Source organism: Poromitra crassiceps (genome assembly GCF_964638095.1).
Source record: "Poromitra crassiceps genome assembly, chromosome: 27".
In the NCBI taxonomy this organism is placed as follows: Eukaryota; Metazoa; Chordata; class Actinopteri; order Beryciformes; family Melamphaidae; genus Poromitra; species Poromitra crassiceps.
Window position 1 is genome coordinate 16,293,413 of NC_139650.1, and position 14,413 is coordinate 16,307,825.

General features: G+C 43.7%; 2 protein-coding genes across 2 annotated transcripts in view; one reads left to right on the plus strand and one right to left on the minus strand.

Moving 5' to 3' along the window:
- Positions 1-14,413, plus strand: part of LOC310798965 (E3 ubiquitin-protein ligase RNF123-like) — a gene marked incomplete at its 5' end in the record, with an annotated part of 386,065 nt that overhangs the window by 247,460 nt on the left and 124,192 nt on the right. The window lies entirely within an intron of this gene.
- LOC310799340 (amphoterin-induced protein 3-like) lies at positions 4,368-5,999 on the minus strand (the record flags this gene model as incomplete). Its single annotated transcript, XM_083661934.1, has 1 exon — positions 4,368-5,999. One exon carries the CDS (start codon positions 5,997-5,999, stop codon positions 4,368-4,370), a length of 1,632 nt encoding a protein of 543 aa, XP_083518060.1.

Below are 14,413 nucleotides of genomic sequence, written 5' to 3' on the forward strand. Positions count from 1 at the left end.
CGTGCTCAAACCAGAGATCGTCCTCTGCTGAAAGCTATAGTGACTCACTGGAAGCAGGCTGTTTTACCTGCTCAAACCAGAGATCGTCTCTCTGCTGAAAGCTATAGTGACTCACTGGAAGCAGGCTGTTTAACGTGCTCAAACCAGAGATCGTCCTCTGCTGAAAGCTATAGTGACTCACTGGAAGCAGGCTGCGGGGATAAGCTCTGCCACAGGAAGTGTAGCTCCAATTGTGTTTACACTTCCTGTTAGTCTCTCAAGCCAGACTGTCTGAAGCAACACATTTTCTATGCAGGAAAAACTTTTATGGTGGAATATGATCTAATGTGTCATAATGGCCCTAAGCAGATTCAGTGTGACTGATCCACCACTTTTGCGTCTCTGCTGGCATTATAATTCTCTTCTCCTCTCTACTCCCCTTCTCTCTCTCTCTCTCTCTCTCTCATCCCTTCCTCTCCACTCCACTTCTCGTTCCTCCTCTCCTCCTCGTGTTCCTGGCAGTCCAGATAATCCTGTCTGTCTGTCTGATGTGTGGGTTAGACATGGTCTCAGCTTCTCATCTAACTCCAGTCTCTGCTAATACAGGTCTGGCCTCTCATTTATGAATATGTGCCTAGAATCCTTATTAGAACTATTACTAACTTGTGCAGTGACTGTCCTGCGCCATCCAAAATGTGTTTCACAATTTAGTGTAATCTTGCAAAAGTATTCCACACATAAGTGCTGATGTAAAAAACTAAAATAATTACACAACGGTTATGAAGTAAACAAGACAAATTAGCCCGATAATTTAAGTCAATTCTGACCCTTACTTAAGCACATTTTATCAATCACAGTCCAACTGGGACATTCCACATGTGGATCCGCCCCTATCCAACCATAAATGGTTAACGACAATTACCACATGACGCATATAAATGAGCCTGATTATCAATTGAACAGGCAATTTGCATGCAGGTGTGTGCGTATAGGTTAGTCATTCTTTAGTAGGAATCCTTAGTAACAGTTTCATAAGGCCTCTGCTGTTAGGGTTGAGGCAAGAGCAGTGGTTGTCACCCCTTTGGATTAGCCTATTACTTACAAATGTTACAGAAGTCCCTCTTTGGTCATACAAGTTGGACACAAAGACATTTCTGAATTTACATTTTACTTCCATAAAGTGGATAAACATTTTGCATATAAGCTTGATACATTTAATGTAATTAAATTGTCCTAAATGTAACGATATATTTGATATTTATATATTTCAGTATTTGAGCAAAATCTGAACACCTACTGTTCAGAATGGACTGAGACTAGATGTGAGTTTGAGACCTGGGCAAAACTCAATATGAAAATAGATTGTAGATTGAAAGAGTTTGAATGGATGAGTCTGAAAGAGTTTGAATGCTTGAGGCTTTGGGTTGGTGATCCGGTCCAGAACACAAAGTATTTGACTATACTTGGGAATGAGAACCATGTTGACTCAGTCCTCTTTGCTTCTTTCTTTAATATGTATTTTATGTAAAGCACTTTGAATTGCCTCTTTGTATGAAATGTGCTCTACAAATAAAGTTGCCTTGGAGTTCTCTCTCCTGATTGGATAAAGTGGGATAGCAGAAAAGTTGACACTTGTGATTGTTGTCAGAATATTGAGCAATTTAACACTTATTACTTCACTTATTTGAACAAACAAATATCACTTACAGCAGCTTTAACCTGCCAGATATTTTAGCAGCCACAAAAGTGGATCTATCACTTGACAGATAAGCAAGTAAATCAAGTGTTCTTCTTGCCAAATTGACTTTTATATATTTGGTTTTCATGCTGATGTCCCGACTTTGATGTCCAGACTTTGATCCACAACCATATCTAGTGATGATCTTATCATATAAAGTCAAATGGTGCTTTCCTGTGGTCTCCCCCACATCCCCTCCAATATGACGCATTATCAGCAGTCCTACCGTTTGATATGGTTGCCAGATCTCTGCTTTTACTTTTTTTGTATTATAGATGTAGAGAAATGTTAGTTTCTTGAAGACACACATGCCCTTCTTCCTTATCTAGTTATACACCAACACAAGTCTTTTCCCTCTGCATAACAATAACAAGGCAGACATTCCCCTGGATGGCTGCAAGTATACAGAGATTTATTAACACTGAGATAAAGAGAGGACGAGAGACAAGAAGAGGAGACAGGAGAGAGAGAGGAGAGGGAGGGGAGATGCAGTGAACACAGTGGAGACATTTGGTAAGAAAACAAACGCGTGTGTCAGTCCTGCAATATAGTCACCACACAAAGGCACTATATTGCTATATTGTTTTGTTTTGTCACCCATTCAATCAATTTCCTATATATTGTTCCAAAAACATTGGCAGCACGGTTGGGGGGAAAAAGCTCTGATACAATCTTGTTATAGACAGAGCTATCTCCAAATGCCTTCAAGCAATTATAGTCCATCTCCAATGTCTCTACTGCACAGAACTGTGCCACATAAATCGTTTTCTCCCCGTCTCCATTTTCCTCCTTATGTTCAAGTTGTGACTGTTGATGAAAGTATCCGAGCTTGTGTGGAGCTTGTGTGGAGCTTGTGTGGAGCTTGTGTGGAGCTTGTGTGGAGCTTGTGTGGAGGGGGGAAGAAGGCGCAATGGGATTTCAAGTCAAAACGTATCTATTGAAATCTATTTTTACTTCCTAAAAGCTCTTTTGTTCTCTCTAGCTTGTCTACTTTAAAACACGTCACATTCTGACAGAGCCACACGATGCACATTTGTCCGGCTCTGATCAGCTGACACTCGCTCTGGAAAAGGGAAAGCTAAAAAACTGTACAAAGAGATGGTGTTGTTTGTTTCTCTCTGTCGACAGACAAGAAGGCCTCTGTAGCAAAGTTTTTATTTTAAAGGTACAAGCCGTGCTTAAAGGGATAGCCCTGTGCACTTTGTTTCAGTATAGCAGTCCATGCTTTGCCGGGTTAGCACTCTCCCTTCACCCCCTCTTTCCCAGCCATCCTTTTACTTTGGTTTCTCCTGAATGTCTTGTGGCACACTCTCTTTCACCCTTCCCTCCTTCCCTTTAGGGATGCACCATGATGTCGGCACGCCAACGCGCTTTAAAATGAAATATCGGCCTCAGCCCAAAACCAACATGTCTGCCTTTAATCATGTCCAAAATGATCGATGCTCGACTAAATCCTTTGGAAGAAAATGCTACATGACTAAATAAAAATATGGCAGGTTTTATATAACCTAAGTTGAAGTAGTTTTCTTATTTTGCCCAGTGAATGTGTACATTTTGAAAAGCATTGTATTTATTTCTGCATCTGCCAGTGGGCCATCATGATGAGAGCAGGCATAATAATGTGCTATTTCACCTACAGGAGAGACTTGATGTTCTCTGATATTAGGTGGGGAAAATACGTGCATACGTATATCGGCATCTGAAATCGGCCAAAAGAGTTTGAGAATATCGTTTAAAAAACCCAACATGGTGCATCTCTCATCCCCTTATACAACATGCTCCCCCACAGAGTTCCTCCCCGAGCCGAGTCCTCTCCCAGGTATCTGTCCTTGTCTTTCTGTTGCCTCTATACACACACAATGCCTCGGCTGTAAGTGGAAGAGAGCGCACACACCTTCACAGTGCATTGGTTCATGGCTGTAGGGGGCAGTAGTGGGCAGACCTGGGCAAACAATAATGCAATTAAATTTGCTTTACAAGATTCAAGGTTCATTCTACAGAGGAAAGATGAATCAAGCATGTTGGTCAAGGTGAGTATTTAGTAGGGCTGTACTGAATAGTTTGAACATTCCAATATTCATTCATAATGCTGACATTCGAATAAAAACAAAATCAGCTTTCAAATTTTGCACTTTGCCGTATCCTTCTGTTAAGGTGTGGCTTGTGTGATTATGGTTTATGCTGAATTGCTCCCATAGCCAGCACATTGTGAATGGTGAGGATTGAATGAACAAACAAACTGGAAAGTACTAGAGCTTAATGTACATGAATGGTTGATTGAGAAAACGAGAGATCATCCTAGTACACGATTTGTACTGTGCAATTCTCACTGCAGTTTATTCATTAAAGAAAGTTGATTTCACAGAAAGACTTTATTCTGATGAATCACTTTATTTCAAATTTATTTGTATTTTTTCCATGATGACGTCATGGCAGACATTCGAATATTCATGGGAACCTCAATTTGAGTTGAAAAAATGTCTATTTGGTACAGCCCTAGTATTGAGTTAGTGTTTGGCTCAGGTCCGGTGCTGGGTGCAGTGGGAGGTGGTGAGGAGGTAACCGAGAAGCGATGGGGCTGAGAGAGGGAATGAGGAGGAGGAGGAGGACTTGATCACAGTACCAGTCTGTCTCTCAGTTAGTCCCATTGCTATGGCACCATGATAGGCATGTCTGAGAACACTGACATAATGGAGTCTGTCTCCCCTGCCCTCGTCTGCAATTGGTTGTGGAGCTTGGGATGATGCTCCGCCCCTATCAGTAACCCCGGCCCCAAGTGTCCATACCCCGGGCCCGCCCTGAGTCTGCCGTTCTGCTGCTCTTTAATGGGCTCCAGAAACACCACGTGCTTGTTGCTACTGACCTTGCGGCCGGGCCCCTCGGTGGTAGCGGGCGGGGTCGGGGAGAGGATGGAGGACTGGGCGCTCCCCGGCCCCGCCTCGTTCCCCGCGCTCGGGGTGGTTGTGGCCGGGGTGGGGGCCTTACAGCAGGGAGGGCAGCGGCAGGGCGTTAGGTAGAGGTACATAAGAACCAGCACCAGGCTCACCACGCAGCCCAGGAGGGTGGTGAATGCGGTGTTGAAGGGCTCGTGAGCCTCTCCGGCGTGGTGCAGTGCCACGGTCACGTTGACCTCCCACGTCTCGTTGCGCTGCCGCCGCCGGTCCACAGCCATGCACCAGTAGATGCCGGAGTCCTCCACGCGCGCAGCCACGATCTCCAGACTGCCGTTGGCGTACATCTTCAGGGAGCCGTTGTTCCCTGGAGGCGCCACGTACTCCTGGTTAGGTGACACCCAGATGAATGTCACGTGCTGCCCTGTCAGAGTGGTCACACAGTGCAGCAGCTTGGCCTCGCCTGGGTTCACTAGAACACTGCTCTCCTGCGCACCCTGCAGGTGCAGCTGAGTCATCACAGTCAAGCTGCAGTTTTCAAAGTAGCGGCCATGCTGGAAGAAGCGCACCGTACCTTTCTGTATCCCGTAGATAAGACATGTGTGCTCTTGCCTGTAGTCCCTCACCGAGGCGTAGCCTCTCTGTTCCCAATGGCGGAACAGCACATACATGGAGCACTCGCACAGCAGGGAGTTGTTGTGGAGATAGAGTCCACTCTGGACCAACAGAGGCAACTTTGATATGTCCTCCAGGGGCAGTTTGGGCAGGCGATTGGAGGACAGGTCCAGCATGGACAGATGAGGGTGGCTGTGCTCCTGGATGGAAAAGAAGGGGAAGTCGGTGAGACGGTTGTGGCTGAGGTAGGCCTTGCGGAGGCTGCCCAGTCCGGCGAGGGCCTGGCTCTCCACATGGACAATACGGTTGTTGAACAACAACAGCTCCTTCAATCCCGACAACTCCAGGAAATAGTGCTGCTCCAATACACTAAGCTGATTGGACGACAGGTCCAGGTGTCGAAGTGATGCCCCGGAGCTATTTCGGAAGCACCCCGGTTGAATCCCAGTCAGTCGGTTGTGCGCCAACCGTAACGTCTCCAACCGAGGAAGCCTCCCAAAGCTGCCCTCCTCCAATTGCACAATCCGATTATGGCTGAGATCCAGAGTGACAGCGGAGACGGGCATGTCCCCGGGGACGTGTTCCAGAGCCAGGGCGGTGCAGCTGAGGATGTCCGAGGCACAGAGGCAGCCGGGCGGGCAGGTGCTGGCCTGGGCAGTGCTCAGCTGGGGGTGCTGGAGGCTCACCAGCAGCACCACAACAGACCACCAGAACAGTGCCGCCACACCCTTCAGACATCTGCCAGCATCCCCGCTGCTACCACCAACACACAACATATTGCAAACAGCAGGCTCTGGGCACAGGCACAGCAGCCAGTGGACCGTTTACACTTCTCTTTGTAGGGTCCAGCTTATTTCTCTGTTATTTTGTCCCTGAGAACAGCCAGCGTTCTGTTTGTTGTTAATATCTTTTACTTCATCAGTCTCTGACTCATATGAGAAATAGATTTTTCTGTAGTTCAAGCTATAAGTAAATAGACTCCAGGCAAATTAATTCACATAAAGGTCTATATTTCCTCATTTTTGTCTTGTCCTTGTCCCCTAACTGATGGTAGGTGGTCCTTTCTCTTCTGCTTCTGTTCAGGCTTCCTGCCACACACAAAGCATCCAATGTAAATGTTTAAATCCCTTTATCATTTCCAAGACAAGTGAAAGACAAACACTGTTGTCAGCGTTAAGCTACAGGGCACAAACAAAACGTCAGTGTAATGTATCCTCACTCTGGCTTATTTCTGCCTCCACCGTGGTTGTTTGTTTTCTCTAACCCGGTTCATGTTGAATGAGGCGATTGCATCCATATCAACCTGCCCAAGAGGGCAAAAAAAACGATCAGATAAAAAGACCTAAAAAGGCACAGTTTCAGAGATACAGGTCCAGGTGTACCTGGACCTGTATAAATACCTATACCTATACCTTGTACCTGTGTAAACAAACAAATCCCTTCCGCTGCGCAATTTGTGTTTAGTAGGGCAGAAGCAAATCATCCATGCGATGCTCAACAGTTCACTCTCTCTGCCCTCGTCCCAGCCGGGCAATAAAGTAAAAAGAAGAAGAAAAGTAACAGGTACGGGGGTTAAGAGATGTAAGGGAGTGATAGATCGATACAAACATGTAATTAGTAAATGGAACACAGTCAAAGGTCAGTTGCTGTAAAACTCATCCAGGTCCAGTGTGGCGATAAGAACATCCTTCAGTCAGTTAGTCAGTTATGATAAAAGAGGAAGGGAGGTACATCGTAAGATCGGGACATTCTCCTCAATCACCCGGGTGTTTTTATTCCAGGCATGTAAAGTCAAGTGCGTAGAGCAGACACGCATGGTCTGAACTGCAGCAGATGTCCTCACGTCTTGACAGTCCATTCAACTCATAACAGGGCTTTCTTAGATCCACACGACTATAAAATAAGTCCATATCCTGTTAAAATGACTGATTGTTAGTTTCTTTATAGGTTTGATGATACTGTCCATTGTGATTGCTGGAGTGGCATTGCAAGCACACTGCCTTTTAGCTCCTCTTATTGGCCGGAGAAACAAACACTTGGAGTCATTACCCCCCCACTTGTGTTCCTCAAAACGGGCTCAGATTGTCTCTGAAGAAATCCTTTAGATTTTTACCCCCCAGTGCAAACATCTCCCCTGCACACAAGCACACCTTCTCCCTCCCGGCTCCTGTCATGAGAGAAGGCTGCTGCTTAGTTGTAGCGTCTCTTGTTTTCACGCTGAGGCGAGTCAGGTTCTGTGAATCACGGCCCCAGCTGTCGGCCCGGCCGCCCACGGACCGCCCGAGTCGCCCGTCAGATTTTCAAAGAAGTCAGCATGCTGTCCACTTCACTTCACGCAGTCACGCAGGGCACTTCCACCGGGGCTGCCCTTAAAGGCTTCACACATACTGTAAGACACACACACACACACACACACACACACACACACACGCCTCTCCTGCTCCGTGGATCTCTGTGTTTTTCCTCCAGCTGCTTCTGTATCAAGCTGTTTATAGCCGCTGGTGTGTGAGTGTGCTTTTGACGAAGTCTGATGCAGAAGAGCAGGCTTTGGTTTCCTTGTGTCAAATCCTGGACATGAAACAACAAACAGCCATGTCTGCCCCTGCTTCTTCTCATATGTTCTTTAGCTTCAGATTCTCTCATCCACAAAACTCATCGGCAATACGAAGGCAAAAAAAGTTCTAGTTATTCCATTGTGTTGAGTCCAAGTGCGTTAGTCCCTGATGTATCCTGAAGTGTGCGTGCGTGTCTGTCTGTCTCTGATGTGGGGCTGTAGCTGCCTCCCGTCTGTTTACGGCGTGCTCTGAGCCCAGCCGAGCTGCGTCTGCCTGTCTGCCACTTCTGCTGCGTTCCCAGCTCCTCCCCCCTCCTCTCCTCCTCTCTCCTCTCCTCCTCTCCTCTCTCCTCCCATCTGGCTTAACCCTCCTCCCCTTCTGCCTCAGCATCCTCCCTCCATCATCTCAGCTTCTCCCCCCGTCCTCCATTCACTAAGCTGTTCCTGCTCCACTCTGTCTATCTGTGTCTTGCTGTTTCTGTATGAAACGGTCACATGCTCTCTCTCGTTGTCATGCTCTCTCTCATCTTCTCTCTCTCCCTCTCTATCGCTTTCTCTCTCTTTCCATCTCTCTTCCTCTCTCTTCTTCTCTCCCTCCCTCTATTCTTCGTCTCTCTTCCTCTATCTCTTCCCATCTCTTTCTCTCTCCCCTGCTCCCAATCCTCTTGCTCCCTCTCTCTCTCTCTCTCTCTCTCTCTCTGTCTCTCCCTCTCTCTCTCCCCCACAATTCAATTTCAATTAGCTTTATTGGCATGAAAAGTCAGTGCTTATATTGCCAAAGCAAACACATATTGACAATAATACAATAAAAAAGTACAATGAATGTACAACATATCATCGCTGCCCTTTTTTTCACATTTTCATTTTTTGTCATAAGTCAATGCCATTGGTCACCCTTTTTTTTTTGATTGATTGAGTTCTTTATTGATAATGAATACACAGTATATACAATATACATATATACATACACAGGCCCACCATTATCAAAAGGATAAAAACGCAATAAAGCTAACAGCTTATTTCCATTGCGGTCCTCATGATGACTGTTATAAAATGTGTACTGTTGTGTGTATGTCTGGATGTGTGTAAGTGTATAACAGTGTGAGTGCCACAGGCACTTGTCAGAGTCTGGGGGTAACGCGTGGGTGTGCCTGCCACACAGGGGGGAGAATGATATGGGAAAGTGGGGCATAGTGAATCACCAATAAGAATAAGCATAAAATAAAATAAAAGACAATTTGTGCTATTAAAAAATAAACCCATCAAATCCTAATAAAAAACATACATTAAAAAATAATCAAGTAAAATAAATAAAATAAAATAAGATCTAATAAAATACAGGGTCGAGTGAAACACCAGCTCAGTCCTTCACGTCTGTCTCTGGGTTTTACAAAATTGAACCAGTGGAAAAGCATTAAAACGATCTTGTGACTAAGTCTCGTAACTCCATTCGCCCTCAAACTGTCCCTCAAACTTCAAATTTCCGCCCCTGCCTCCGTCTCAAGGCCCCCAGGCAGGAGTAAATAACCGGAAAACAGACAGAGCAGATCAGAACCGAACAGCGCTGTGTATTTAGGCGAGATACAGTCGGACCACAATTTAACACAACATAACAGAGAATGAACAAAAGAACACAGAGAAGCAAAAAAGAATGAAAGGTAGAATAAACTTGGCGAAGGGTTAAGACAGATTTTTACATTCCAACAATGCCGATGTGTTAAGTATCCCTGGTTGCATTTTAGCGGGTGGAGAAGCTGTTTAACACACAGCCTACCACAACGTAACATTAAGCACCCATTCAACCACTAATGAGAAGTTGGTCAGAAGAACTGCTCACTAGCTCTCTGCTGCGTCCAGTTTATAACTGCTAGGATAGCTTAGCTCCAACCGCTGACTTATTATTGTACTTTTCGTTTTAACGAACGTCTTATCCCAACCTCCGATGCTGTATGAGACATCTTATCCCAACCTCCGATGCTGTATGAGACGAGATTCGTCACTTCTGACAACATGTAACAGGTTACCAAGGTACTGTATGTATCAAGCGGGAGACAGATGTGTAGCCTTTATCGAGTTTATTTAACAACTGTTTACTTCCGGGACTCCGCCTGTAATATGTTCCCCGCATCGTACACATACTCCTAGTACTTATCTATCATTACACCAGTGGAAGTAGAATCCCAATATATCACCGATGTGCCATGTTACATTCAGAACCACTATAAATCCTGCTCATAGTGTTTAGACCCAAAACGTGACTGACGCTGTCATCTCATCTCTTGTGTGTGTCAGAAAGGGAGAGTGCATGCGTGTGTGTCTTGGGCTGGGTATTGTTGAAAAATGTTCGGTATCGATACCGATTTGATACTTTGATTTCGATACCAGTTCCTGAACGATACTTTTTTCGATACTTTTTTTTTAAATATATATCCATTTTCAAAAGGAAAACTACATTACGCATTGAAATTACGATACAAATCTTTTGTTTTATTTTTTTAAAGCAGTTTTTAAATTATAGTTACAGCATAAATACAGTAGTATTGTCCCATCTTTCACGTAGTGTACTGTAACTGTCAGGTAGTGGTCCTGTGCCACAGAGCAGTCAGAGCCACCTCCCTCACCTTCTGCAACTCTTTCTTGATGTTTTCCTTCTCCACTGCATAAACCATGCTGGGATTAGTGTATCTGACAGCATGTCTTTGCCGGGGGGCTTGGGGGCTGATTCTTATCATATCTCTGTAATTGACATCAGAAAAACACAACATATCAACAATAGCATGGTTGTATTTTATTAATAAAATAGAAAAATGGCTCACGACACAGTTTCTTTTTGCTCCTGTGGACAACATTTAATAGACGGAGACAAACAGTTTCGATCCGATATGGATCTTCGTCAGTGTCATGTGAAGCACATACATTTCAGGAAGTGTTTGTATAGGTACCGGTACATACAGTACACAGTACATTACTGTACATAGGTGTATACCTCCCTCTACTGGTTTGGAGGTAGACCTAGTCTCACTTTAAAGAGGAAGTGCTATCTAAGAACAAAATAACGAAAAGATGTACACATGTCAAAAATGTATATATATCAAAAGACACAGGCTGGAGTTCAAGTTTCAAAATATTCAATTAGTCAATATTTTTTTAAGAAATATATAGTATAGTAAGGAAAGACACATCAGGTATATTCAGTATTTTTCACCCTTGCTTCTTTCTTTCTTAAAAAATATCACAACTTCACTGTTGTGCATATTATGTATAATAAATTACCAAAATTATGGAGGGGGAAAAAAACATTTGTTTGGGCTGCTGAGAACACCCCCCCACCCCGGGACTCCACCACCGCTGCTGAAAAAAATCCTCGAGGAAACACCGGTGCTCCGAATTGCTTTGTTGTGAAGTGTACAGAGACCCCTTGGGGTGATGTTGCACTATAAATAAATAAGAACTGAACTGAAACTGCTGCCTTCAAATGCGGTCATGTTTACTGTGTTCACGAGAAAAGTTCATTTGAACGCAGCCCTCCTGTGGTATTCACAACTTCCTCAGTGGAAGATTTTTTCCCATTTGAAGGCAGCATTGATGTCCTTCTCTTCTCGTCTCTCCTCTCCTCTCCTCTCCTCGTCTCTTCTCTCCTCTCCTCTTCTCTTCTCTTCTCTTCTCTCCTCTCCTCTCCTCTCCTCTTCTTCTCTCCTCTCCTCTCCTCTCCTCTCCTCTCCTCTCCTCTCCTCTTCTCTTCTCTTCTCCTCTCCTCTCCTCTCCTCGTCTCTTCTCCTCTCCTCTTCTTCTCTTCTCTTCTCCTCGTCTCTTCTCTCCTCGTCATCTTCTCTTCACTTCTCACTATGCATTATTCATGTGAATATTTCCAGTCATAAGACTGGAAATGGTCATCATGTTTCACTGGTGTATTACAGCACATTCAAAGCAGAAATATTTATAACATTTTAAATATTAAAATCATTCTTTATAATGCTTATTGATTTGCCTTGCCTTATAGCATTTCATCTGTGGTTTTTCACAGTTGGCTGTAGATCTGCTCATGGATAATGGATGCTGACATGGATCAATGTTATAGTCATGAAAATAAGTCCACTGTTTAGGCAAGAGAGTATACCTGGGGCTTATAAAAACCCCAAAAAAGATTTGATTTTAAAGGGCTCTCATATCAAACCCATATTGTGTTGAATTATTGATTAGGTCTGTATCAACGTAATGGTGCACTAAATGTATTCCCAACCAAGCATTTCACCACATGCTTGGCCACAACATATATGTGTTTTATTTGGTTATACATTCCTGCATTGATTTTGGGCTATTCTCACATGAGCAGCATGACTCCACTCCACTCATTCCTTCTCCTCTCCCCCCTCCCTCATCGTCTTCTTCCTTCCATCCCATCACATCTTTCTTCATTTAATTTCTTTATTTACATAAACAAATTGAAGAAATTGATACAATATACAATTCTCAAGTGGCATTCTCCAGACAGCATATGACAGAAAATAATTACAGCAATGTGAAATACACAGTTTGAATGCATTTTAGAGTGTGCGGGTAAAATGTTCACGGAGTCGCATAGGTGTGAGTGCAGGATGATCCAGTGATGTGAGGCAGCCTGCCTGTATGGAGGAGGAGGAGGCGGGGCACGCGGGGGCTCCCAGCTCACACTCACACACGATACACGATACACACAGTCTGTCTCTCTCTGACGGTCCCGGAGAGAAGTAACGTTAAACATTTTAAAGTGTGGTTATACACTTAAGTAGAATCGATGTGGACGACGCACGTTGCTTGAAACACGAGGAGTGATCTGTAAACACTGAGCGAACGTGCAAAGAACGTTAAGTGAAAGTAAAAAGTGCACGTGGAGAAATGCCTCGTTCATCAGGTAACGTTATGCATGCTCAGCCTACAGCCCACACAGGAGTGAACTCAATGATATGAACATGGGTTAATGTTTCACTATGGCTGTGTTCATAAATTCATTCTGAAATGGTCAGAGCAAAACACATCTGAGCTCTCGTTCAGAAATGCAGTTTCAGATCAGGGGGTGGATAGTGATGTGGGGGCTGCAGGCAAAGTCTGTCTTTTTCACCGTTTCTCTTAATGAATGTTGATATTGGCATAGTGGTTAGGTGATTTTAATTCCTATATAAACTGGTTTAATGAATAATAATGCACCATAGTATTTGTTATATTTTGTGAGTAATACTGATGAATGCACTACCCACCTTCTATCTATCTATAAAAGGGAGCATGTGGGCAAACTGTTCTCTGTTCTCTCTCTCTGTTTAAATTTTTGTCCCACTGATGATGTCATCAGTGATGTCATAAATCACTGATGATGTGATAAGTGATGTCATCAGTGATGTCACTTGAGCAATTGTGCATTGTGACATCACTGATGATGTCATCAGTGTTTCAATTTTTGTCCCACTCATGTCATCAGTCATAAATGTCATAAATCACTGTACACACACGAGAGAGAGAGAGGGGGAGAGAGACTTGGAAAGCCAAGGACCAGGAGAGTCATGGAAACTGTAAATGGATTTGAAATTTGGATTTGAAAAGGGATTTGAAATTGCAATTTCAATAAGGAAATTCAAATACAATAAGGAATTTACCTTTTAAATGCCCAATGAAAAGATGTATTCGTAATTCCATTTTTAAATTGACTCTTTAATAGGTGATTTTGAAAATCCCTTTTCAAATTGAACTATTTATTGATAGATTAATACTTCATTTGTGAATTTGTTTTGAAATTACTCTTTTTAAATTTACAATTATTAGATAATGATTAAGGAAACACTTTATTACATTCCAAATGACTCTTCTGATCCTTCAAATAGGGATTTCAAATACATGTCTAATTTGCATTGTTTTGCACAGTTTTGCCAAAAGAGTCATGCAATGGCTAGTCTCGGTTTCCAGACGTTTGGTGAGTGGCGCCAACAGCGCTACCTAACCACCAAACGTCTGTGAATTTACTGTTCCAAATCTGGTTCATTGAGCCCGGCGAGAACGGCCAGCAGCAGACACGCCTACATTTATTATTAGAATTTTATTTGGTAGCAGCAATGCAATGTTTCATAGTTCCAATATAGAGCAAGACACTGATGTGCTGCAAAGATAATTTATACCTGTTGTTTATTTTACAATAATTTTTCCTACCCGGAAGTGGTCCGCTTGCTACTGTGTGAAGTCATCAGCAGGCTCTGTAACGTAGCCTCAGGAGTCGGGCTTATCGCTGGGGGAAAGACCTCTAGCAGCCGGGGCCGGATGAAACACGTCCTATTAACAGGTTATGTTTGTTTCTAAGTGATTAATATGTTTCTCTGCAAACGCGACAGCACCGGTTCTGCATGACACTGCTCCCAGAAAGCAGGCCCGCCTGATTGGTTCTCCGATGCAAGGCTTCCAACAGCACCACCTAACGTTATGAAAATATTTAAATAGTAATATCTATTTAAGTAGAGTCTATGCAATGGCTAAATGGCATTGGGATTTGAAATTGCGATTTGAAAATGGATTTGAAATTGCATTTTCAAATCAATCAATTCAAAACAATAGGGTTTCAGCCTCTTCGGGGCTTGTACCCCTAAAAATAGGCCGTTAGACTTGTATGACTACGAA